The following is a 27245-nucleotide window of genomic DNA, read 5'->3' as shown; positions in this document are numbered from 1 at the left end:
TACGTATATCAGAACTTTGCTTTTCGAATAAAAATGCACTTACTTACCTTTTACCTTTAACGCATATTTTATATTTCACGTTAAATTAATACATCAGTGGTAATGCAGTTCAGTGAGATCATTATCAACTGTCTAGAATGTTTATAACTTGAACCCTATTCCGTAACATTGCATAAATTTGATATTTTGATACCAATATTTGTTTATACATTCTGTAGGATACATCTTGATGTCGAATAATTTATTTAATATATTCTTACGCCGTTATTTGTTGCCATTTTGAGTTGTTTCTGTTGCACCAGCAACAATTACACTCCATTAACTACAATGTAACTGCTTTTTTATTAAGTAAGTAAGTAAGTGAGTTCCTGTAAAACTTTACTTTTATCAGATGTTGTTGGAGGTCATTTGTTTCGCAGTTGTTCTTGGACTCGCTATAAAACTTCTTCTCCTTAAGTATGACCACTGGTAAGTTTGTTTGAGCTTTAATTGAATTTAAGAAAGAAATGTATAAATTAAAGTGTCTCCTGGAAAATTATATCATATTAAATAAAGATACACTACAGCTGAAGTACTAACTGCTGTGAATTATTTCAGGAGATACTCTCATTTGCCTGGTCCCCCAAGACAGAGTTTTATTTACGGAAACTCTGTAGAAATACGCAGGCGGATGGCAGCTGATGGTGCCCTCGGCCCGTTTTGGCTGGATATGGTCCGTGAACATGGCATCATTCTACATGCTTGGATGGTGATGACACCCAGAGTCTTTGTGGCTGACCCTCTGGTAATTAAGGAAATGGTCACCGACTTCAAAAGATTCCCGAAAGCCGGGGAGAATCGGGGATTTTTAGCCAGGAAATTTTCTTTTGGTTTACAAAGAATGGGTACCACGAATTTCTGTGGATATAACAGTATTTTAACTGACCTTGGGGGACCAATATGGAAACGAAAGAAGAAGATAATGGATCCAGCATTCAGTATACAGCGCTTGACAAAGCATTTGCCTAAATTTTACGACATCGCAATCTCTCTGTGTGATGCTGTAGGAGCAGCTCAACAATCATCCCCGGAAACTCCAGTTGATGTAACGGGGATAATGAGTCCGTTCACTGTAGATGCTATCAGCAAGGCTGGTTTCAGTGCCACTGAGAACCAAGTTATAGAGTTACGTCAATCTAACGAGGATCTTAAAGGGGGATTCACAAAAATTGTGTCTAAAGGAGGAAACGTTTTTGCTTTGATGTGCGATGCTGAAGCAAGAAAATGTTTATCCACAAATTCTGATAATATCAGAAGGATAAGAAGACTTGCTAGACAGCTGATCATGGACAGAACCTCCAACGGACAGTTTGGTGTTGCTGAAGACATTCTTGACAGCATAATTAATGCTAATATAGATGAAGCAAGTGGAGGATTAGATATGGAAGATAGTCTGGATGACTTTATGGCGATGTATGCAGCTGGAAATGCCACCACAAGTACAACTTTGTTATGGTGTTTGGGAGAATTAGTCAGAAATCCGGCTGTTATGGACAAACTGGTTGATGAGATAGATGAAGTATGGATAGGAAGTAATGTGGACAGTACCACTAATCCCAGTGTTATAGGAGATACTCTCAAGCAGATGACATATCTGGAGGCATTTGTTAAAGAAGTGTTGAGATATCACCCTCCAGTACAGTTCATCCTGCGCAAGACTGGCCAACAAGTTAAACTTTGTGGCTACAATCTTCCTGCTGGAACCACCCTATTGAGCAGCCAATACGTACTGCATCACTTTGAGCAATATTGGTCTGATCCCGACAAGTTTGAACCAGAACGGTTCCTGACAACATCTCCAAAACCCTACACCTACATTCCCTTCTTTTTAGGACCCCGAAAATGTATCGGGAAGAACTTTGCTATTCTGGAGTTAAAGTGTATCTTGTGTGAACTCCTGAGTAGATTTGAAGTTGAGAAGGATCCGGATACTCCCTTGAAGCAGCGATCACGTCAGGGCTTTCTCTGCTACCCTATTGATAACTTTTACATTATTAAACCACGATTTTGAGATTGCCCCAAGTGTGTCCGGGAATTTCAATTTTGTGCCCCCACTCCCAAGTTTGCAATAACTGCGCCTAGCTAGATTACCAATTTCCCATTTTCTCCCTTAGTGCTTACTGCAGTAGTATAATTAGCCTGTAGCATAATTAGTTGATAGACCTATTTATCGCAATATTTTACTTTTCAATTGTCACAATATAATATGTTAATTGTAATGATAGACCCCAGAAAGTAGGTTTCTACAGTACCCCGATCTAAAATGTCCGCTCATTCAGCTTGCTCGAGTGTGAGTGTGGTATGTGGTCCGGTGTAAACATTGGAAGGATGTAAATCAGTAACTCTAACAAAGTTTCAACACCATTACAAAACAACTTCCTGATCTTCAGAACTTAACTTCATTACTATCAAATAATTGTGATATTGTATCCAATAAATCATAAGTTTTGAGCGGAGAAATAGTTTATCTGAGTTTCAAATTAGATTGGTAGTACCATGTAAATTTACAAATAACACGATAAAATAATCATTGCAATCCGGTTAGCCGGAGTTTTGGGGGGAACGGAACCGGATGTTAGGAAAGAGAAATGTAAGGTTGACGGAACTTGCCGGGAAATTTGAATTAATCCTTATTTTTGGGCTTTTATCAATAATCATAACATTAAAAGCCATGTGGAATTACACAATAAGACAGTTGCAGTGTTTACAGTTTTGTAGACATTTTGAAAATATTTAAAACTTCAAACGATTTGGGATCTGACTCGGGTATCGGGAATTAGAAAAGAGAACCCGATATCTAATTCTTGAAAACCGGGCCAGAACCGGATAATGGATATTGAAGCCGGATATCCGGCCGGACCGGATTCAGCCAGATATAAACAGTTAGGTTCCTAGTTTCATCCAGGGTTTATCATGAAACAGACTTTTCCTTATCTTTGGAAAGGTAGATGGTATAAAACCAATAAATACACATTACACATTCAGGGACGTAGCCAGGATTTTTCTTTGAGGGGGCTGTCGGCGAGCGAAGCGAGCCGACGCGTCCAATCAAGCTGCGCAGCGAGCAAGCTGTGGCAGGGGTCTGGGGGCGCAGCCCCCAGCTGGGTCCAGGGGCGGAGCCCCTTGGCGGGGGCTAGGGGGGCGCAGCCCCCCGGAAATTTTTTGCGAAACAGGGTGTTTTAGACGACATTTGGCATAAAAGAAATTTGTAGGACAGCAATAAACTGGGATTGAAAAGAATCAAGTACTCACGTAAATTTGGTAACTTCACAACAGCAATCTGCATTCTCCAATCAGAATTTACGACTTACTCAGGCCTCATCGTCTTAAGATTTTTACATTTCCTACGGTCTAGGGGACACTATTGACTATAATTATAGAAGTCTTCTAGAATGTTTGCTTGGATTTAATGACATATATTTACTAATCCACAGTTCAAATCTTTGACTGACTGCAGTCATAAACACAGCCCAGTTACCAGGCGACCATGGGGACTAGGGGGCTTATCTTTTTTCTGGGGTTCGATTTTTTCCGGGGGGGGGGGGCTGCCGCCCCCCTAGCCCCCCCCCCTGGCTACGTGCCTGTACACATTACACAGTACACACCCATGTTGCAAAGGCTAGATTTAGATTCAACCCTGATCCAAATTTAACACTTTTCAGTGAAATCGGAGATCGTAATTGTCAAACTGTAATTGTGGAATGTGGCTGATAATCGAAGAATTAGATCTTCAATCAGGAAACGGCATTTCTAACTACCAAAAACAAGATTATATACAACAGAAACTATGTACATACCAATCACAGTTGTATTTATTGATTATAAAGCTTTTAATTAAGTAATCTAAATCACTGTTGTACGAGAACTAAAAACTCATTTTGTAGTAATATTACAGTATTGAACATTATTGATTTGCAAGGCGACGATGATTTCTTAATAATGTTACAGTTTGACTCGGTTAGTACAAATCAGTGTACTAATTCAAGTTACAATTTAGATCAAATCATATTCTGTTCGTGTGTCCAGGTGTCCTGTCACTCAACAGTGAACTAGTTGTATTGCTGATTGTTCTCTAACTTAAGACGATCAGATTTATACTTCCTTTTACTGGGCGACATAATTAGGGAAAATAATGGGAAAACATAGACATGCCATCTGGAAAATTCTCCGAAGAAATTCAACACATAATTTGCACCCATTTTTCTTATAGTGCACAATTATCTTCAAATTTGCTGTATAACGTATTGTGCACTTTAAACTCAGTATACACTGTCAACAACTCGTACTACAGCCTGTCACTTGTATTATCACATAGAGAGTCAGAATGGTGTAAAAGTTAAAAGATACCTTTATCGTGTAATTCATCAATACCTACTCATGTTGCCTTTATAGTGTAATTCATCAATTATACCTATTCATGTTGCCTTTATAGTGTGATATCAGTGATAACCACTGCAGTGACTACAATCTAAATAGACTGTTGTAATCAAAATTCCAATAAAGTTTTAACTGTACGTGAGGTGAAAGGGCTGGAATGTACTAAATGTTCAGTTTCCCACTCAGATGGGTATCGTCACTCTTCATTGGTCAAGTGTGGTAAAGTGACTAAATAATAATAATCGAATATCTCACCCTCAGCACTTCGCAAAGAGTCTCTGCAAAGCCCACTATATACATAGCCACTGCTATCGCGTTGGCTATCGAGAATACGATCCCTATTGCACCGCCTGAAATAAGGGGAATAATGTTAAATCCAGATTTAAGCAGTAAATATAAGCTCTTATCTAATGTTTACACTTTACAGAGTTTCAACATGGTTGATCTACTGTTAAAAGCTTGAGCAGAAAGTCACACATCTATTATTATTTATTATGTACTATGTGTGTAATGATAATAACATATTGTATGCAATCATTGCTGCTTTGTCATTTCCTGTTGAACTTATCAATACAATTAAAAGACTTATTGTAAATATTCATTGTAGTAAAGGGGAACATGCAGTTTCTTTTTAGTGAAATAAATTTAATTTGAAGCGTGGAGAGGTTGGGAGATCAATTACAATAATTATAAACATAATAATGATCATGAGATTAGTCTGATCATGAGGTATATTATCAGTGCCCAACATTGTGCAATATTGGAGATTAGCAACAGCTGTGATTTAAATAGTTCGCAGTTCACTCACGACACATTTCTACTGGATACCGTTAGAGGACACTGTAAGTACTGTGTAGTGTAAGTACTGTGTAGTGTAAGTACTGTGTAGTGTAAGTACTGTGTAGTGTAAGTACTGTGTAGTGTAAGTACTGTGTAGTGTAAGTACTGTGTAGTGTAAGTACTGTGTAGTGTAAGTACTGTGTAGTGTAAGTACTGTGTAGTGTAAGTACTGTGTAGTGTAAGTACTGTGTAGTGTAAGTACTGTGAAGTGTAAGTACTGTGTAGTGTAAGAAGTGTAAGTACCGTGTAGTGTAAGTACAGCTGTGTAGTGTAAGTACTGTGTAGTGTAAGTACTGTGTAGTGTAAGTACTGTGTAGTGTAAGTACTGTGTAGTGTAAGTACTGTGTAGTGTAAGTACTGTGTAGTGTAAGTACTGTGTAGTGTACGTACTGTGTAGTGTAAGTACTGTGTAGTGTAAGTACTGTGTAGTGTAAGTACTGTGTAGTGTAAGTACTGTGTAGTGTAAGTACCGTGTAGTGTAAGTACCGTGTAGTGTAAGTACCGTGTAGTGTAAGTACTGTGTAGTGTAAGTACTGTGTAGTGTAAGTACTGTGTAGTGTAAGTACTGTGTAGTGTAAGTACTGTGTAGTGTAAGTACTTCGTAGTGTAAGTACTGTGTAGTGTAAGTACTGTGTAGTGTAAGTACTGTGTAGTGTAAGTACTGTGTAGTGTAAGTACTGTGTAGTGTAAGTACTGTATAGTGTAAGTACTGTGTAGTGTAAGTACTGTGTAGTGTAAGTACTGTGTAGTGTAAGTACTGTGTAGTGTAAGTACTTTGTAGTGTAAGTACTGTGTAGTGTAAGTACTGTATAGTGTAAGTACTGTGTAGTGTAGTGTTTATCCAAGTAATTCCATAGAACAGGCGGGACATGTTGAATCAAGTTTAGAGTGTATAATTATTTGTACTACCATTAGTAGGTACAACCGTAGAATACACTAAACAATGTGATAACAAGGTATTATCACAGTTTCTGTAAAGTGTACACAGTGCAGTGTAAAGTGTGCACAGTGCAGTGTAAAGTTTGCACAGTGTAGAGGTTGTTGTTTATCGGGATCTTGAGGACTAGTCAGGTACTTATTTAGACGTCTGATTCAAAGCATCAAGTTCATTCGTATCTTACAAATCAGATCAGACAGACTTATTTTACAATCGTAGCCACGGACGGCTATGGAGGTGAAAGTAGTGTCATTACATGTGATTCGTGTTTCTCAATTGTGATTGGTTGATGTTAAGGTAGTGTTAGGACGGTGAAAGGTGATATGAAGGTAGTTACTTAAGGTTTCTGAGAATGAATTCGTGAGGGAGGCCATGTTACTAAATGGTGTGAAGTCAAGGTGCTGAGAATTGTGGAAAATACTTTGTGAAATTAGTTTGAGTTTAGCTGGAGCCGTCCGGGAATAAAACATGAAATATTAGTATTCTAATAATCAGTAAAGTTATATACTGTACAACAGTGCAGTGTAAAGTGTGCACAGTGCAGTGTATAGTGTGCAGTGTAAAGTGTGCAATGTAAAGTGTATAGTGTGCACAGTGCACGGTATAGTCTGCAATGTATAGTGTGCAATGTATATTTGAAGGTGCGCATCTTCCGACATTGCTTCAAATCTCTGCAGAGTTTACTTGTTTTACAAATTTCATTAATTGTGGCCAAATATGGAAAGTTCTGGAATCTTCTAAGATCATGATGCAATTAGAAGAACCAATGCCCATTGTTGCTGGAATCTGGTGTCTGTTAGTGTAGTCCTTGGAGGCAGGGGTGTAAAGGAAGCAAATTCTGGGGATCAATAAAAAGCTCCATAGAATTAAATTACCTTCATAAGAATTTAGCATTACAAGAAGAGCAAGAATGAGTTCACTGCAAGGTTCAATTTACTTCATTCTAATTAAAGCAATTTATTGCAGCACAAATTACATCCTTCATGCGTCCTACACGTTTAACTCGTGCATCTTAGGGTGGTTCAAAAACGAAAACATCCCCGAATTTGCTCAGGGGGACCGGGATTCTACGGCGATCCATTTGCTAAAAACCACCCAACATATTTTTTAAGTGGTTCTTTAACAGGTAAAATGTCTCCATGACCTTGCCTTCACCATTGCAGCTACACCTTTAAAAGTTTAACAAGTCCACCTAAACCTTAAACATATTATGCGCTCTGCGTTGTGCACGTACGCTCTGCGTTGTGCACGTGCGCTCCACCTAGGACATATTACACGTGCCCAAGTGGGCAAGTGCGAGGAGTAACATTGGTTGCGATTTGATTAACCACAATAATCTACTCGTGAAGGAGTAATATCTGAAATTAAAGAAGTGATACATGAAATGAAAAGTATAACCTTCTCAACGATTAAATGAGAGTGGTTCTGCGGTTTTTTGCATGATCTCTACTCATCAGCATTATAATGGGAAGTGTAGCTTGTGACCTGAATGGTGGTACATCCCATTATACCACGATCTGGTAGGTCTATAGAAGGTACCTGTTCTACTAATGATGTGATGTAAATGAGACAATATTGAAGTCAGTGTATTGTATGCGCTGGTATTATATTGGCTTTACGTCATTATATACGCTTTGTGTAAACTTCATTAGGTTACACTGAGCCTCAGTGACTGAGGTCCGTTCATTAGGCTATGCTCTGGTAAAACCATTAGACCAGCAACATACCGTGCATATTTTACCATATTTAGTATTGTACAGGACAGCATCTAACGATTCTGAGGATTTTGTTAATGTCGTAACGTCACTTCTTATTCGTGTGTGACATGTGTAATTTGTAACGTCACTTCTTATTTGTGTGTGACAACTGACATGTGTAATTTGTAAAGGAAACGATTAAAACCCAGCCCGATGAGCAGTGAAGTTTCTAAGCGGTCTGTACAGTACGACAAGCTCGTCGGCAACTGTTTCTTAGTCAGCATGTATAGATATGTATCAGCCACGCCAGCTTGCCATTAATTTAACCAAGTTATTGTGTCTATAATATAAAACTATTTTAAACACAATGTCACAAGCATTTTAAAAAGTACAATGACGATTGATAAAGTCTGATCTGGTGGTCACGTGACAACATGAGATCAGACATGTAATAAAGATAATTTCAACATAATATGCCAATATCTAATTACTAATACATGTTATGTAGCTGCGACCACCAGTAACAGATTCAATATTTCAATAGTTCAACATCAAGTAACTGTTATCAAGTAACGGTTCAGTGAGTGAGCTCCCGGCTCTCTGGGATTACGCTTACAGCAGATAAACTTACCAAACTCTGGGATTACGCTTACAGCAGATAAACTTACCAAACTCTGGGATATTACGCTTACAGCAGATAAACTTACCAAACTCTGGGATTACGCTTACAGCAGATAAACTTACCAAACTCTGGGATATTACGCTTACAGCAGATAAACTTACCAAACTCTGGGATTACGCTTACAGCAGATAAACTTACCAAACTCTGGGATTACGCTTACAGCAGATAAACTTACCAAACTCTGGGATTACGCTTACAGCAGATAAACTTACCAAACTCTGGGATTACGCTTACAGCAGATAAACTTACCAAACTCTGGGATATTACGCTTACAGCACATAAACTTACCAAACTCTGGGATTACGCTTACAGCAGATAAACTTACCAAACTCTGGGATTACGCTTACAGCAGATTTAAAACTTACCAAACTCTGGACCAAGTGATCTTGATATGAGATAATAAGCCCCACCTGAAACAGAGATAATATCATTAAAGTAGAACTGACACAGTATAGCACTTGAGAAACACGTAGAATAACAATAACTTGATATCTGTCTCCCCTCCACCGCTGCCATATCTACAGATAGCTATAGGGGAGACAGATTACAAACACTAATCTTCATTTAATTTCCCTAATATCCGGGAATCAGCCGGAGCACTATAAGACCCTCCACCCTCCAGGTTACAATCCTTGCTCCAGGCCCCTCTCTTAAATAGTGAACCTGTCACGCTTACTTGTACAGACAGCACTAATAGGATTTACGTACATGTAAGTACTTCACAAGAGAGACTTGCTCTTAATTATGTCATGTATTGGCAGTAAGATCAGGCAATATTGTTTTATACGTTAACATCCAGCTTGATGTTACCGGTAAATAAATCAGCCGGCTCTTTATGGCCATGTCAAATCAGTCCTTAATGAATGGTTATTTACATTCCGTTAATGAACAACTTTCTCTATAAATTAATCTAAACGTGGCCACATCGCTCGACGGACAATATTGGTGACTGATTTGCTCCTAATGTCCTCAATTCTCCCAATTAGTAAAATATGAATTAAAGGCCGTGGGGTGCTTACCTCCCTTAACCTCTCCGTTAGTACAGATAGCAGCTAGACTGATGCTGGTAACACTTGTAACCACCGCTGAGAGCAGAACCACACCCAGCCCACACGCTGAAATTCAGGGCTGTTACATTTAATTAATTAATTTTCACATACCATGCTGTTTTAATGATACTACAATGTTTTTAATTTCTACACTTAATTAGATAAATTTGATAATTAAGTTTGAATACGGGTTAAATCAGATAATAACAGTTCACATTATCAACATGCCGTTATATTTACAAACTAAGTACACGCAGCTCAGCACTTACCAACGCCCGCGTTCCCGACCACCCAGGAGATCCTAATAAACAGCATAACACCCCAAATATTCAGCAGACATCTCACCAGGACACCTTGTATCCAACCCAGCTTGAGGGCTGAAGGGCCATCTCCCAACTCTGTCTTAATCTTGGGGGTCTCAGCTGCTGGCATTCTTTTACCGGCTCGCATCTCCGCCATTGTGGGCCGGTGGGTTCCATCCTGGGGAAACGTGACCCGTTACATCTCCACAATTTTGTAATTAGTAATTAGTAAAATTAATTAGTATGTTTAAGCAAAACGTGATGAAATCTCCAGGGTATTGTAATGGAAGTTGTCAGGAAGTTGTGGGGTTGTGGTATAGACTATATTGCTTTGTTTTACATTGTATGATTTCTTTACAAAGTATTACATAATTCTATTTCAGTATCACAGTCCATCATTTTTAACCAAACTTGCCAATTTTGGCATAATATCGAGTAGTTCTCACTAAAACATGGTAAATATCGCACATTTTTGAGACAACACTGGTTATTAGGTATTTTAGCCTAGAGACAACACAGGTTATTAGGTATTTTTAAATCAGCGAAAATCGGTGTTAATTGATCAAAATAACAGGTGTTTTACAAAAACTTTCACAATCACAGCGGCGTAAGTCTAGATCAAGATGCTAACTTTAACAACTTTTCTTCCGAATCCATTGTACCAAAACACAATAAATGTAACACCATGAGGCTCATAACTACTATAAAATCCTCTCCAAATCCCAAACTTATCAATCTAAAGTTTCTCTACTAATAGTTTAAACACTGCACACTTTCTTCACGATGAAATATTTCGCCGCTGTATTTGCTGCCGTCCTGGCTCTGAGTATCGCCTCCCCCCTCGAGGTCGAGGAGAGACAGGGTGATATGATCAGTATGATAATGGAAATGGTCAAAGGTTTTATCTGCAGCATGGATGTCGTGGAAGTCGAGGTGGGTTTACCCGATATTTGGGTTTAGTCAGGATTTATTGGTTTGGTAGACTGGGTTAGTTTATGTGGATAGATTCAAGATATAGTAATCTGTCGAAATATCATTATGAGATTATAGACAACCTATAATTTATTAATATAAGTTAAAAATGATCTGTTAACATAAATATTGTCAGGTTGAGGAGAGACAGATGGACATCATCAAGATGATTATCGGTATGGTTAAAGGATTCCTCTGCGATTAGGACAACTAACATGCTAAAATTACTTAATCAACTCAATGCTCATGTTCCTTGTTTGTTTGAAAAGTTATCCTATTTATTTGTAGTGACATAAGATAGCAATGTGTTATTAATGAGTTCAGTATATCCCAAAAACATTTCCAATGCCTTCATCAATGTTCATAACATGTTAGATATTTATAACAGCTGTTCACATCAAATTGTGTACCATATACTGTGAATTCAGCGCACGTTTTGAAGGTGTGTAGACACGTGTTATATAGTGTACAACAGGTGTGACATTGGAGCTGAGCTTAAATAAATATTTAGTGAGACAGTACAAAAACACAAGAAAGTACACGTGATACTCATTGAAGGTGGAGTTTTTTGTGTGTTGAAGTCTATATTAAATTACATTCAACTCCCTTTCACTATACATAAAATAAATAAAACCACTATTGAAGTTAGCATAACACTTTGCTGTAACTTGAGGGAGTAAAAATTCAGATTACAGCCCTCTAGAAAAACTCATTAATCAACTAGGTTAAAGGCCGAACCTTTTCATTTCAATTCCACCAAAAAAAGCTTCGCATGGATAAATGATCATTCCAGTGCTACCGTATAAAAAATGAACATTTTGATAAAATGAACTGAACAAAGGAATTGTCCTGTGTCTCAATTCCCTCTTCATTCTGAATTTCCGGTAAGAAAGCAGGATGAGTAGGATGACGTTACTTAAAGAATTTCACCATTGTTTGTACGTTCTAATTTAGGAAGAACAATTTCAAGCAAGTTAAATTTGAAATAAAGTGGCCTTGCTAAGGTTCACTACATTAGTTTCCGGTCCTATTCTAAACAAAATTAGTTCTGAAAACGAAACCTCCAAAATCTCCTTTTCCAAGGAAATTCTTCTCTTGGCTCCATTCCACGTCCAAAAACCTTAAATCAAATTAGTGTGGAAAAGAATGAGTTATTATCTTTGATTGAGTAATCATCAGGTAGATACAGGCAGATACAAGTATAGTCTGATTATACTACAATGAATGACGTCACAAAGCTAAGAGTCTAGTCACGGAGTTAAACTTTGATGTACAAACGAGTATAAACTATTCGCTTAACCTGAGCTCAGGTCTTTGTGTAATTCGTAATTTTAAAAGTATTTTAATAGTACATAATATTTGCAAATTGATATTATGAACTTAAATAATGTGGATAAAAATTACCAATGATTATTGATTGACCACTAATCGCCCAATACTAACGACAATAAATTCCGGACTAATTAATGTTAATTAATACTAATTGGTAAGGTAATTAATACTAATTGGTAAGGTAATTAGTTTAGATGAGCACCTGTTGAGTATTGCGGTAGAAAGCTGTCTTGGGAACGAAGTCTAGAGTGTCAAAATTCTTGTACTGAAATGTCGACCTGGCAGGGATAAGCAAAATAAGATAAAATAAGATAAAATAAGATAAAATAAGATAGCAATTTATTAATATTAGAAAAAATTAAGACAGTAAGATTAACAAGCATTTCATTCAAAATTTACTAAATCACGAGTGAAAACTGTTCATAGTAATTAGTAAAGGACAAATCAACGCGGATGTATGATAAAAGACAAGAAAATGTTTTAAACGTAAGTACATCGTATCATATATATATATATATATTATATATACCTGTGAGTTGCTGAGTCGTGGGTATGACTGTGAGAGTTGACTGTGTCAGACCTTTCGTGAGTGTCTCCTTCACTCCCCTTCCTCCCCTGGTCTCCTTGATCCACAAAGTTCACCTTAAACCTGAAATATGACAAGTTTTAATTTATTGTCAGAAAATTCCACAAATCTTTATCAAAAACTGTCTCTTTCAAAAGCGTTATTTGGAAAAACTTTAAGTTATAGCTATTATTTTACCTTTTACATTAAATATATAATATCGGTGAATTTAACTTAAGTTTGCCTAATATTGAAAATGAAGAATCGCCAGCGGTTGTTGGTTGATTTTTGTACTGCTAATCATATAAAGTTTAAAGGCATGATCAATAACCCCTCACAAACATTGTAATACTGTACGACTAAACTTTTAAGATAAAGCTGCAATGAAAACTCCTTATACTTTTTTGCGTTTTATACATTTACAACAGTTAGATTGGCTAAGGATCTAATATTTTATTATAATTTAGGTCAATATGGCTTCCTTATCATCAAAATGAGCCATTTTAAAACTTGCGAAATTTCTGATTGCCAACTTAATTAGTAATCATGACAGTCATATTAATATTCTATAACAAAGTGTAAATGAGATGGAGGATTAAGTTTAGAAATAAGCAACTTTAGGTATTTTTTAAAAACCGACGTTTTGTCAAGAGTTTACGTGAACCCAAAATACAGCGGTTATCAGTGAAAGCAGGTGTTACCCTTCTCCCATGGGAATGTGCACGTGCTTATTTGTAACTTATTTGTAACGCATATAAAATACGATATGTCGGGGAATATTCTGTTAGACTGGATGGTTTGAAGTTTACATTTGTCTCCGAAGATAATATCTTATATTATAATAATATGTTGACAGATATATATGTATCCTGAATAATATGTACTATTATGTCTGTCTAAGTCTGCAATCTGTATCTTTCAACACAAAGGATACAGGTTCAGATAAGAGCTAATATAACGGTACGGGAAACACTCACCTAAAATTAAAATAACTTTAATTCTCGCTAGTTTTACCTTGAAACAGCTCCATTGTTTTGATGTACAGTCGATACAGGTACTGTTAGGTGGTCCGGCATTCCTTCAACAAGGAATGATTATGTTCCTTCAACAAGACAAAACACAAGGCAATAAACGGTTTGCAAAAACATGCATTGAGATCGTGAGAGGCAAGGTTGAGGAAGCAAAACGTTGCACGTATAATTATATTTTCATATCGAATAATTATATTTTCATGTCGGAGACTACAGATTTTAAGGTTTTTCATCCCAGAAATAGAAGATTGCATAACATTACTAATGTACTTTAAAAACAACTCTCATTAGATAATTCATTTAATATCTATTGTTACGAAACCCTTCATTCATGAGCAAAGCGGTTACTGAAAACTTTAATTCCTTGAAACAGCGCCCGAAATTGTTAACTGAAATACATTTACTACTGCTGTATCGAAACAACATTAACTTTACTAGTACAAATGTGAACGGCTAAGCTAAGCACAAGTAATAGGTATAAAAACCACTGAGACAAAACCAGAGACTCTGATTGGTAGATTAAGAGTCAAGGGGGCAGCAAAATGATGATCTCATCGACAAAAGATACCGTGATTAGGTCATGTCACGTATAACGGGACTACTGTAATTTCCAACCATTGGACTGCCCAGAACCGTTTGTAGATCTTTACGTGAAGAGCTATTAAATTATATTTTCAGTGATGACCTGCAAACTTAAGCACAATAAAATTGAGAGCCTGAGCTTTAGATATCTTATTAGATTAGGCGCCAAACTAGCTGAACAAATGTAAATAACAGCTGATATAATGAGAACTGCAACTCTGAAATTTGCGACTTGTGTTTTATCAATTTCCAGAGAAAATGGGAAATACAATGAAACGACCAAATGCAACTCTGAAATTAGATGAAATGTAGTCAAGTTGATTTAGGAAAATAATCTGTCCTATTTGATGAACAGCTAAATAAAGACTCCCGACTCAATCTGGTCCTAGACAAAAAGAGACTCATATCAGAGGCACAAAACTCGGGTCGTGCCTGACCAAAAACGGAACTAAATATTTATTGAATTGTTGTTTCTTCTTATGTCGCAATGTTTAATTTTAGCGATCACGTTCGCTACGTCACTTTAGTTGTATAAACAAACCAGGACAAGGTTAAACAGAACATGGTCAGATCAGCTATATTACCAATTAAATTGTCAGTCTTCTTTCCTCAGAATTAAGTTAAAGAGTCGAAGGCGTCTTTGTGAGCACAGAGCAAGTCAAAGTGAAAATCAATAATATGCCCTAACCAATTGATCGGATAATTTCTAGACTTATAAAACCAAAACTTGTCAATACAGTCCAAATCAGAGAAAATAGCATCGATTTTATCTCATGCAACTGTTGATTGTTTAGAATGTTCTATTATTTTTACGTTGCTTTAAAGTTCTACTCTATCAGATAGGGACGGTAGTAATAACAATTCATAAAATTACAACAGCAGCTTTTTGTTACAACAAGGTCAAAGACAACGGTGAACTGAACGGCACATAACAACCATATGTTAGTACAAAGAGTGGACACGCAAAACAAGAACTAAAACTCACAATTATAGTACAGGCAAGGAACAAGGCTTATTAAGTTGCACCGTCAGCCAAATATACAAGGTGTTGAAATGGGTTAGAAAATTGTAAACATTAAACAACCACCACCTGATGACACTTGTCACTCAGGTACACAAGCACATAACATGAAGTAACATAGCGACAGGTTTGTAATAATACGGTATAGTCTGTATAATGCAATGATGTCAACTAGACTCTTAAAGAGAAGACTACGAGTTCGCAAACAACAGAAACCTATTTTTGTAATCTAACAGTGGTTTATACTGGACGGATTCGGCAACAACAGAAACCTATTTTCTTAATCTAACAGTGGTTTATACTGGACGGATTCGGCAACAACGGAAACCTATCTTACTATATATAAAGCGAGACGATATATATATGTGTATATATCCGTGCCATTTTACTGACACCACGGCATCAACTTTAACGCGACTTTCCGCAAAAACCGTAAAACATATACAACTGAAACTTTTTTGACTGGGTCAAATGCTTTAATGGCCTTCAAATCAGCATGAAAAAATAAAAAATTGGCCAAGGAATAATAATTTTAGTGCCCAAAATTTGGACTCTCAAGTGGTGTCAAAAACGCGAATTAAATAGGTAATAATTATTTTAGTCTCTCGAGTCTTGACACCACTTTAGGGTTAGACGGGTTCCTGCTAGTTTCCTTAATCTAACAGTGGTTTAAACTGGACGGATTCGGCACGAGTTGACTCAAGGGATAATTAATAACAACTTTACTCAAATTCCACAATCCCTATCAGAACAGAAAGCACGTACTTTACGTCACGCACGGTTCGACGATCACGGTACTCAACTTTGTCATAACAACAACATATGTTGACTGTGCTAGTGTCTACTGTTACCTAATTCCCAGAATCTAATTAAAATGACGTTGTCCACTAAAACCTATTCCCACGACAAGTACCATAATATATTAAATATTAATATTTAACGTGCTACAAGTCATAATAAGTGTTGGGACGAGAAAGTTGAAACGTTTGTGGCAGTGCCTTAATATATGTATAATTATCGAAACCCACCAATATTGTTCTGAATTCAGACAAAACTGTTCTAAATGCTTCCAGGTACGTGTTTTAAAGGTACGTGTTTTATGAACTGTTTATACTACTACATCACTGTTTACAGTACATGTTGTTGCGCACAAGTACAGCTACATGTACAAAGAGAAGACGATATTAAAATCACACGAGTTCAATAATGGACACATGACAAGAAAGCTTCCAGTTCTCTCTCCCTCTCTCTCTCTCCCTCTGTCTCTCTCTCTCTCTCTCTCTCTCTCTCTCTCTCTCTCTCTCTCTCTCTCTCTCTCTCTCTCTCTCTCTCTCTCTCTCTCTCTCTCTCTCTCTCTCTCTCTCTCTCTCTCTCTTCCAGTTATTAAAGCAACATATTGAAATATAAGATGCAATTTAAACTGAACTCTGGCACGTACCACGTGCTGTAGTTGCTAAATTTGGTCTTTTTAATGGGAAGAATAGGGGTTTCATTACCTGATTGGAAATATGACACTTCACTCAAGTGCATTTATACAGGGCACCATAACGGAACTATTGTGGCAAACACAAATTACCTAGTTGTGGTCAATTTAATACTGTTAAATTTATGAGTTTAGATAAACCAAGCATAGACCTATTGACGTTGGCCAGTTCTAATTTTGATTTAATTTTGATTTAACACAAATCAGAAAATATTTATCAATTCCTGATGAGGAAAGAAGTTTTCTGTATTAACCAATAAACTGCATGTCTATGGATGAATGATTAATATTACTCGACAGTCGACAAACTTAATCTAATATTTCGGATTTGATTTCGGATATTATAACCGGATACACAGTGCGAAAACTCACATTTCCGCTAATACATTCAATCGTTATTATATTTTAAATTAAATCGTAACAACCTAAAAAGCAACACAGATGAAGTTTTGTATGTTTTGACTCACCTGTTCCCTTTGCTACTGATTAGAGGAGATGTAGGCTCCTGCCCATTTTCACCTCCTGGATCACTCATCGCTACTTTAAGAATAGGGCTGTTATACATAAAAATCAGGTGCTTCGTTTAACAAATTTTAAAAACATAAGTGATTTGATTAATGTTAGGTCCCAGCTTTTTAATAAAAAAATTTAACAAATTATTGAGCATACGTCATATGACATTCAATTGGCAAAACAACGAAGTAGAGGTATAAGATAATAGATAAGAATAAATAAAGGTATATCATTATATGAGGCTGAGGCTTTGTTAGTACACAATAAGAACACCGAAAATATTTTTTTAATAAATTATTAATCTGAATCGGAATATGACACCAATCCTAAATAGTTGTTTCCTTCCGTTTCAACACACATTTTGCTTATACTGCATTGGGTTGTAAACTTTGATGATAAAATACCGCTAAGAGGATCAGACATTGGAACATCACCAAAACTTTCATACTTTGTTTCTATTTCATCAATTATCAAACTGATTTCTGTATTAACTTCATGAATACTGAGATTTAATCTGATAAGAAAATCCATGATATCTTCGAGTGTCTTTCTTGGTCTTGATTCATCAGGGATGACAGTAGACAAAAAATCGACAAACTGCCAAAAATCATAAGAAATAACAGGAAGGACAAACAATAGATAATTCTGACAGAGCTCATCACCATCAAGGAGCCAATCCAAGACCAATTTATGATCACACTGTATATGAACTGCAAAGTGATGGAACCAGTACTGAATGTCAAAGAGCTCAACTAACTGCTCAAACCCTGCATAATTCCGCATCACATCAGAAGAAGCTAGCATTTTAGATATCTTAGCAGCAATATGTAGATTCGATAGAAACATTAAGTCATCTTCTGTTAAGATTGATTTAATGTACCCCCTCAGCAGATCTACATTGACAAACTCCATTCCACTATTACCACCAACGATTTTAAAGGCTACACCAGTTTGTCCACTGCACAATGCAGAATAGAAGATGTTCAAAACTAATTCAAGTGCTTGTGATTGAAGTTGGGGTGTCAATTCTAGTGACATAACATCTATAAGAAGTCTTTACTGCTACAGAATAGTATATTCTTGTACCCTTTCTCATCAAGAGATGATATGATGGCAAGATTATCTGAAGAATCAAGAAGTCCATGGACAGTTATGCCTTTGAATATTTTAAGAAAGTATTTGTCCAGCAATGTCCATGGATTAATACTGAACCAGTTCATGACTTCTTTCATGATATCTTTGTCATATTCCACGTCATCCTTAATAACAGTACACAAAATCTTCAAATATTCTCTTTGAACTATTATTGAGTCAGCACTTGATACGTTCTTAACAGAATTAAGTAATCCTCTAATCATTGTTGACATCCATTTTGATTTGATTTGCTCACATTTTGACTTTTTCATAATGAGCCTCAAAAGTTTGTAATGAAAGTGGGAGAGAACTTTTAACTCTTCAATTAGATGATGTGTACTTTTAAATATATTGTCAATGTTAAGAGTATTATTTTGAATGCAGCAGCGAAAATCATTAAAGATTCTTGCACAGGCAAACTTTTCATTTCCATTGTTGTAGAACTTAATGATTTCCTCAGCATCCATATTTTGAATACTAGGTGACTAGGAGGGGACGTACTTTCTGAAAAATAATCCAATCAATTAAAAGTAAAACAGAAATATGAATAGATTGTCAATAATTTTTTTATTTGCATAATATATATGCAAAAAAGAACATAAAATTGAGATATCAACTTTTTCAAGGTGATCGTTTCGACTTAATTTGGTTCACATAAATGGATGGTGTTTAAAACATGCTAAGCTAATGTTTTCAATAAACAGATCAAAAACAAGTGATTAATTTAGAGGACAGGAAATTTAGCCTTAAAGTGAATTTATTAAAACTTAGCTGATGAAGATGATAGCTCAACAATCATGGACCTTTTAGTGAAACAAGTAATGAAAAATTATAAAATGAATAATAAGTATGTACATGCACATGTGAGTGAAAGTTGCACCACACAATCAAAACTACTGTGGAGGGAGTTGTGCACGCTTCATAGTATATTGCAAATGGATAAATATAATAAATGACTTGCCTGATCAATTTAAAATATATCTGATCCAATTGATAGATAATAATAATAATAATTCTATACACTTACATAATTGAAACATTCAGATCAAACCTGAATCGTGTTCTGATGTGATTTTGTGGCAACTTGTACGAACACCGATGGGACAGTAAGACAACATTAAGACAACATTAAGACAACAATAAGACAACATTAAGACAACATTAAGACAACAATAAGACAACGTTAACACAACAAACACCAATAAGACAACAAACGATAAGACAACATTAAGACAACATTAAGGCAACATTAAGGCAACATTAAAGCAAACATTAAGACAACATTAAAACAACATTAAGACAACATTAAGGCAACAATAAGACAACAATAAGACAACAATAAGACAAGATTAAGACAACAAACACCGATAAGACAACAAAATAGGATAAAATATTAAGACAACATTAAGACAACATTAAGACAACATTAAGACAACAAACTCAATTAAGACAACATTAAGACAACATTAAGACAACAAACTCATTTAAGACAACATTAAAACAACAAATTTTTTAAAACAACATTAAGACAACAAACTCGTTTAAGACTACATTAATGCAACAAAATGTTTAGAATATGTAATAGATCAACATCACATAAAAACTTTCAATACTTGGGGGCAAAATGTTGGAATAATGTTCCAACAGATCTACGAAATCTGCCCGATGTTAAAAGCTTTAGTGATTCGTATAAGAAACAGCTACTATCATCTATAACAACAGACCCTAATTATACCGTCGACAATTCATATGACAAATTTTATACTGCAATCATAGTCGCCCATAACTAAGTAACTTCTAATTCTTTTAAATCTGAGGCATATATAATTGATGTATCGAAAAGATATTCCCTTTTTTACCACCTTACCATTCTGATTGATTTTGCACATGACTGACATGTTTTAACTGGAGAAGGGGTTCCCACAGTGGTAGTTTTATAAACCACTTTTAATTTATTGACCTATTATACTTAGTGGTAGTTTTATAGACCACATTTAATTTATTAACTTATCATACTTAGTATTTTTTTTGGTGACTGTATCACCCAGTTTTAACATTTGATAATTGTACAGTTTATTGACGACACATTGACTGAATGTTATTTTATATTCTAATTTATATTCTAGATATTTTATTTATTTCACAACAGACGACAACTTCCTGTTTTTTCTTCTATATTAGTTACTCATATCTCTTGTACAGACTTTTTTACAAGGACATTGACAAATGATACTCACATTAGGCATTCATTATTGCATCTAAATTATTTCACTTGCATTAGGCTTAGAAATTTATTCTCTGGTCAACAGATTTCAAATGTTTAATTAATTTGTAGTATGACAGTAAGGTATATAAGAAGTTATTTAATTTTGCTTGGGCTATTATATTGACTAGGTATTGAGGTTTAATGATGATATGGAATTTGAATTCTATATAAATTTACACTATGTGGTTGGGGCATTTTGCATAGTAAATATGGTTACTACTCATATATATCATATTATTTGATTGGTATTCGATTTCTGATTATTTCTCTAGGAATATGATTATTATATCTCAATTTGGCTTTAGGTAGGGTGCCCCGCTAAAAGAACTGGATTCTTCCAGGAAGCATCCCGTGCACAGAGCTTGGTCTACATATATATTAAATTATTAACCATTCATTCTGTATGTGCACGAAAATTTATTTCAATCAATGTAATATACGGCCGGGATTTCATTACCGCAGTTAAAAAGGGTAGGATTATTACACACACAGATTTTTGAAATTATCTGTTAAGATACTTTGGACTGCTAGTTAAAAGTCGGAAATTTAAATTGATGCTTAATTGATAATGAAATAACTGGTTTACAATATAATGATGATAAATTGATACTGAAATAACTGGTTTACAATATAGAATAAAACAAATATCTTAATAACGAGTTTTCGGCTTCAGAGCGTTTCCTTGAGCATAAAGGCGTGTTAGGTCTCTATGTTTTCTGTGACAGATATCTTTTGCCGCTGGGTATACGGTTTGGAGCGTTACTTTACGTAGCTGCAGGAACAAGCTCTCAAGGGCTTGTCTGTCCACGAGTGCTGCTTCTGCAATGCACCTTTTTCTGTAGAAGTGCGATCGACAAATGCCTCTTTCTTCTAGGACTGTTGAAAGAGATTTCCCGTTGATGGTCAAGTTGAGTACTGTCCTGTATTCAACCAAAGCTCCGTCAATGCTGATGTTCCTCACTCGTGTCCGACGAGCTGCTGGAGGAGGTGGTGTATTTGGGGCTGCGGGAGGAGGGGTCGCTGGAGCTGCTGGAGGAGGGGTTGCTGGAGCTGCGGGAGGAGGGGTCATTGGAGCTGCGGGAGGAGGGGTCGCTGGAACAGTTCACGTCATGACCAGCCTTCAACCAAGATATCCCAGCCCTATTCAGAAGAATTTTTGATTAATTTATTGCTCTGTAAATTTGTATTACCTGATAATTAATGAGACCTAATTATTTCATTTTCAGAGTTTAAGTCACAATTTCGTATTACTCTAACTCAGTTGATGAAGTAAAATATAATTTGACAAAGTAAAATATATTCGAAGAAATAGTGTTATACTGTTATACATAATTTGTTGTCTTAAACGAATTTGTAGCTTAAATGTTGCCTTAATGTTGCCTTAATGATGCCTTAATGTTGTCTTAATGTTGTCTTATCGTTTGATGTCTTACTGGTGTTTGTTGCGTTAATGTTGTCTTAATGTTGTCTTAATGTTGTCTTATTGGTGTCTTAATGTTGTCTTATTTTTGTGTTAATGTGTCTTATTGGTGTCTTAATGTTGTCTTATTGTTGTCTCAATGTCCCATCGGTGTTCTAGTTGCCGATTTTGTTATAAAACTTTGGTCTGAGTGACTGCATTAAAATAATTGAAGGAGAGTTCTCTTAATACTTTAAAACAATATGGGTAAATACTAGAACCAGTGGCGTAATGAAGGGCCCCGCTGACCCCGATGTGCAGGGGGGGCGCCGTCTTAGGGGGGGCTCCAAATCGTCGTTTGAATGTGGGGCAATCTCGAAAACTTAACTAAAGTACTAGCAAAACTGCACGTTTTGCTCTAGATACACACCTTTTTAGAGATTTTACCGGCGTATCCTCTGAAATCACCTAATTTGTTCAATTTTAGGGAGGGGCACTACAATGGGAGGGTGCGCCAACAGGGGGGCGCCTTTTCGGCGGGGGCGCCAACAGGCAACGTTACGCCACTGACTAGGACCTATTAATATCAAAAAATGCAGCCACTTAAATTGTTGTTAAACTTTCTCTCCTCCTACGATTGACTAGAGGTACCATCTTTGGTGAGTATGAGGAACTTAGACCTTTACAAATACCATGCTTTCAGTTTGCAAGGCATGTGGACTAAGTGGGTTGAGACTCGAGAGTACTCGACTTGGAAGTGGGTGTTGAGAATTTGATAGAATTTGTAGTTTTCACAACATTTCATTTTTGAGCGAACCCTGTCCATTAGTTCATAATTATTCCAACCGTTTTCAGCTCATTTCAAGTCATTGTGGGACAATGTTCATTTTTGTTCGTTTCCGTCATTCCATGAACCAATTCTGAGTGGCTAAACAGATTAATTCACATGTCCCCCAGTCATACCAAACTGATTTCAACTTGATGTATTCTGAAACCAAAATAGAAAAATCGTCCCAGGAGCATTTCTGAACGTGCTAGACCAATAACATTTTTCAGGGACACTTTTAGTATCAATATCAATCGATCCCAATCGTTTTCTGTTCATTTCAGAGATTCTATTATAATTTTCATTCTTTGTTCATTTCGTTAATTCCATTAACCATTGAAAAATTTCACGCTCGGCCGAAAAGTTAGTACACATGTTCCCACTACACTTTACCAAATCGTTAAATTAAACTTAGTTCAGCAAAATTACAGCCAAAAAACTATTGTTCAAAAGTTATTTCTACAGACTATAATATATAGTAATAGTAATAACTATTTCAAATACAATGCAATGTTCGTGTACTAAAGTGAACCCAAATAAGATTCAAAGTCTTTTACCAGCGTCTTATCCCTCCTCATTAAACTCTCGATCATGGATTTTCCGGTCATTTGGCAGAGTCGACCGCAAAAGAATGCAAAAACCTCATCAAATTTTTAAGGCACTTCATGTAGTTTGATATGATGGCAAATGTGGGACTTCAATCTGTAACTTTTTTATTTTTAAACACTCAATCCGCATCACCTCACATTACATACAACATGATATGACAAAATATAGTTAAAAAAAGCTTTACTAAGAAGTTATTATATTGTATATTATATCGGCAAAATGCTGATTCAGTCAATTAACATGTTGCAGCGAATAGCAAGGAAGTAGCTATATTTTATAATTAATTGATGAAAATTAGTTATTGCAATCGACGTCAAACAAATTTAAAATAAGCGCAGCATCATATGATATAAGTCGACACACAAACTTATTTTTCCAAATTTGATAAATTTAGTACTAAAAATTTAAATTTCATAAATTATAAATTATCCACCAAAATTATTTAAACCCCGCGCACATAACTTTCATATCAGAAAAACTAGATCGTGTTAAATATCTAATAGCAATATTTTTGTTGAAAAAATTGTAATCACAAATCAGCTCAGTCAGTTACCTGCGGACCCCAAGCTAAAATGTTTGTAAACAGAAATACTAAAGAATATATAGATTCGGCAGAATTTGACAGTCTATTGGATTGTATCACGTGGTGACCCCCACGGTCGCTTCGCTATAGTGTCTGTAGTGTCACTATAGTGTCTGTAGCGTCTTCGACGCTACAGGGGGAGCCGCGCACTTCGTGCGCGGCGGGTCATACAACGTATGACAACTATTGGACAGGCTAAGCGCCGCCCAGTAACTTGGTCAGCTGCAACATTTAATACCGAAAGTAAATTATTTGAAGAGCTTATAATTTTTTTAACAAATATTATTATTAAAAGCTTCGTTTCGTTTATCTGATTACGAACTTTTAATATAAATTACTTTTAAAATAACTGAAACTGTGGAAAGCAAACTGAAAGCAAAGTTTAAAGTTGTCCATTGTTAATTGATTTACCCGGGTGCATTACTTCGTAGCACTTACCTAGCTCAGGCTAATAATTCGAGAAGAATGCGGCGCGCGCTACTTCGAAGTTAAATTAAATTTAAACGAGTCAAAAGTTAAATTTAAGGCCAAAAAGTTAATATTTTGCGCAAAAAAGTTTAAATCAAGGAACAAAAATTTTGGGCACCAAGTTTATTTGTTATTAATATCTGGGGAAAATATTATGCCAACTCTAGCTCCTGGTAAAATCAAATCAAATCAACATATAATGACACAAACATCATCACACATCATCAAAAATATATCTACTAAAGTTTAAAAATTATCTTAAATCTATTGGCCTAGACAATCAAGTGCTCATTACACAATAAACTGTACATTTAAATGCCATTTAAGAAGTAGGTTGGAACTGCAGTCATTTATATCTTATATTTTATATTTTGTATCTCTTACTACGTAACGCGAAATTAAGTTGTATCACACTCCCGGTTTTGGACCCCAATTTTTACCTTGCAGCAACTGTGTCAGCCCTATATACTCTAGAAGTATTATCACACTTATTTCAATGAACAAGAGACCCATAATTAATATAAATATAATCAGATACTCGTCACTCAGCAGCAGTTTCCGTCCGTGTGATGTGTTGTCCTTCTCCTTTCTGTGTCCCCGTCGTTTTGTTTTGTGAAATGTATTGTAGTAGTGTTTTAATATTTAAATCGAACGTAACTCAATAGTTAATAATAACAAACACAAATACTATTTTAAATAATTTATTAATATCGATTTATACCAACAACCAACAACCAAACATTAATTATTCTTTAATAGTGAAACAAATTTAGTGAAACAAATTTAAAATTTTATCCTTTATTTTACAATCATAATATAATAATATTTATAAGCCTCCGTTTTGAAAGTTTTAAATTTTAATATATTCACATTTTTATTTAAAATTCAATTTAATGTATAAGTCAATAACTGGCCGCCAAAGCCGCGCATTCTTAAAAACATGATTAAATTGTTTTTGATTATACGACAAATAGAAATAAATTTAAAATTATCCGTGGTTTTTTTAAAAAATAAATTATAATCTTACCTAAATCCAAAGCCAGCTTTGTAAAATTTACTTTTAGATCAAAATATATCGTCAATTCTAGATATTTACAATGCAACATTTCATTAATTTACATACAAGCGTACTCCAGCCCCTGCACGCATCCGTTCTTATGCGGCGCGGCTCAAGCCGCGCACGCACGTATTATTTTATATTTTTTGCTTTCTAATAAATATCGTGTCAATGTGTACGTCTAAATGTTCATGCTTTGTGTAAACCGAATCCAATTGAGATTAGTGACAAGGATAAGGACCCAAGTGCCTGTACGGCTTTTTCGGACCCCTGTGGACCACTACTCTTGAAGTCGCTCTACAACTATTGAACATTTATTACTGTTATATAATATATAACGACATTTGACAATTATTATCATTAATCTATAATCTAGCTGTCTTGCTGAGGGGGAGGAGTAAACGCTTCACAAACTAAAGTGCTTACAACATACAAAATTTAAAACCATCAACACGGTAATAACCTTTTATATATGTGTTAAACGATCCATGGCATATCTAAAATTCGATAATGAACTTCATATTATTAGTGCCGCGTGCTGATAAATATTCTGGGAATCAATCCACCCAATCGTGGCGATAACATATCTTTGTGCTTGGCCGGTTTTAGGTTTGAGTTTGTGCTCCAAAAGTGGTAAATCAGGTGCTAGTAAAGCTCTTGCAGGCAACTGGCTCCTTTTGCTAACTGATTTTGGTTGAAGCTCTGACTCACATTTGGAACTGGCACGGGTATAATTGTAATATTCTACGGAGTCAGCATGCTATATTATTTCGGAAAACTCGTTTAATATCTTGACAATATTTAAAGTTTATGGTGGATCAAGCGCGGTGCCGCGCCTAAGCAGCAAAAGAGTTATTTATTTTAAAATTTATTTTTGTATCTCAAAAATGATGTAAAGTTTTTAATATGACGTAGAATTAAAGCTATTTCCGTACAGCTAAGTATGCTCGTTAGAAAAACTATGAACAATGAACATGCTAGCTTTCTTTATTTTTGTAAGTCGCGTTGGCTGACATCTTGGGTTGTACTGGATGTAACAAGTTTATTATCGGATGTCTACTTATATTTATTATGATATCATTATTCATTGTAATGGCAATAAAATTTAAATTTTGTTTTACTTTAATTTTGTTTTACTTAACTACCCCAGTAGCATTTCGCAAAATTTTATACAGTATTTACAAATTTTCCAAACAAGTAATATATATAATTATTATAAATATCATATAACTTCAAAGCTTGTCTCCTGAGGAGTGAGGGATGAGGTTCAAAGATATTTTTGCAGTCCGGGATGGGTTGCTCCTATGATTCCCTCAGTGCAATGAGTGTGCTTTGTATCATATCAGATCAAAGCTAAATCGTGTTCTGATATGATATTTGACGTGAATCTTAGATTCTTCTTTTGGTCAGCTATCATCCCAGAGATACAATATACAAAAACAACTTAGAGCGGTCACAAACCTCAACATTTCCTCATAGAT

At 35.7% G+C, this 27245-nt stretch overlaps 2 protein-coding genes and 1 long non-coding RNA gene across 4 annotated transcripts in view; 2 read left to right on the top strand and 1 right to left on the bottom strand.

Moving 5' to 3' along the window:
• LOC134816075 (solute carrier family 12 member 2-like) overlaps positions 1–27245 on the bottom strand; it is an 80323-nt gene that overhangs the window by 31490 nt on the left and 21588 nt on the right. Inside the window, exons 2-8 of one of the 2 annotated variants that reach the window (XM_063824803.1) lie at positions 17377–17446; positions 12757–12876; positions 12430–12505; positions 9891–10101; positions 9592–9687; positions 8938–8982; positions 4672–4766 (exon numbers count right to left, since the gene is read on the bottom strand). In XM_063824803.1, the coding sequence (XP_063680873.1) occupies positions 4672–4766; positions 8938–8982; positions 9592–9687; positions 9891–10101; positions 12430–12505; positions 12757–12876; positions 17377–17444 (711 nt within the window). In that variant the 5' untranslated portion in view covers positions 17445–17446. Of the gene's footprint in view, positions 1–4671; positions 4767–8937; positions 8983–9591; positions 9688–9890; positions 10102–12429; positions 12506–12756; positions 12877–13806; positions 13904–17376; positions 17447–27245 lie in introns of those variants that run through there. The other variant, XM_063824804.1, reaches the window with a different exon arrangement.
• Positions 396–2494, top strand: LOC134816077 (cholesterol 24-hydroxylase-like). Its single transcript, XM_063824807.1, has 2 exons — positions 396–468; positions 598–2494. Exon 2 carries the CDS (start codon positions 671–673, stop codon positions 2048–2050), a length of 1380 nt encoding a protein of 459 aa, XP_063680877.1. The 5' UTR covers positions 396–468; positions 598–670; the 3' UTR covers positions 2051–2494.
• On the top strand, positions 10659–11195 carry LOC134816031 (uncharacterized). Its single transcript, XR_010160342.1, has 2 exons — positions 10659–10856; positions 11032–11195. It is a non-coding gene; the product is annotated as an uncharacterized LOC134816031 (long non-coding RNA).

Source organism: Bolinopsis microptera, chromosome 5 (assembly GCF_026151205.1).
Source record: "Bolinopsis microptera isolate Bmic1 chromosome 5, MBARI_Bmic_1.0, whole genome shotgun sequence".
Taxonomy (NCBI): domain Eukaryota; kingdom Metazoa; phylum Ctenophora; class Tentaculata; order Lobata; family Bolinopsidae; genus Bolinopsis; species Bolinopsis microptera.
Note: the sequence above shows the minus strand (reverse complement) of the source record. Positions and strands in the feature narration are given on the sequence as shown.

Coding starts and splice junctions, on each gene's coding strand:
- LOC134816077 (XM_063824807.1), top strand. CDS start 671: ATGGCAGCTGATGGTGCCCTCGGCCCGTTTTGGCTGGATATGGTCCGT.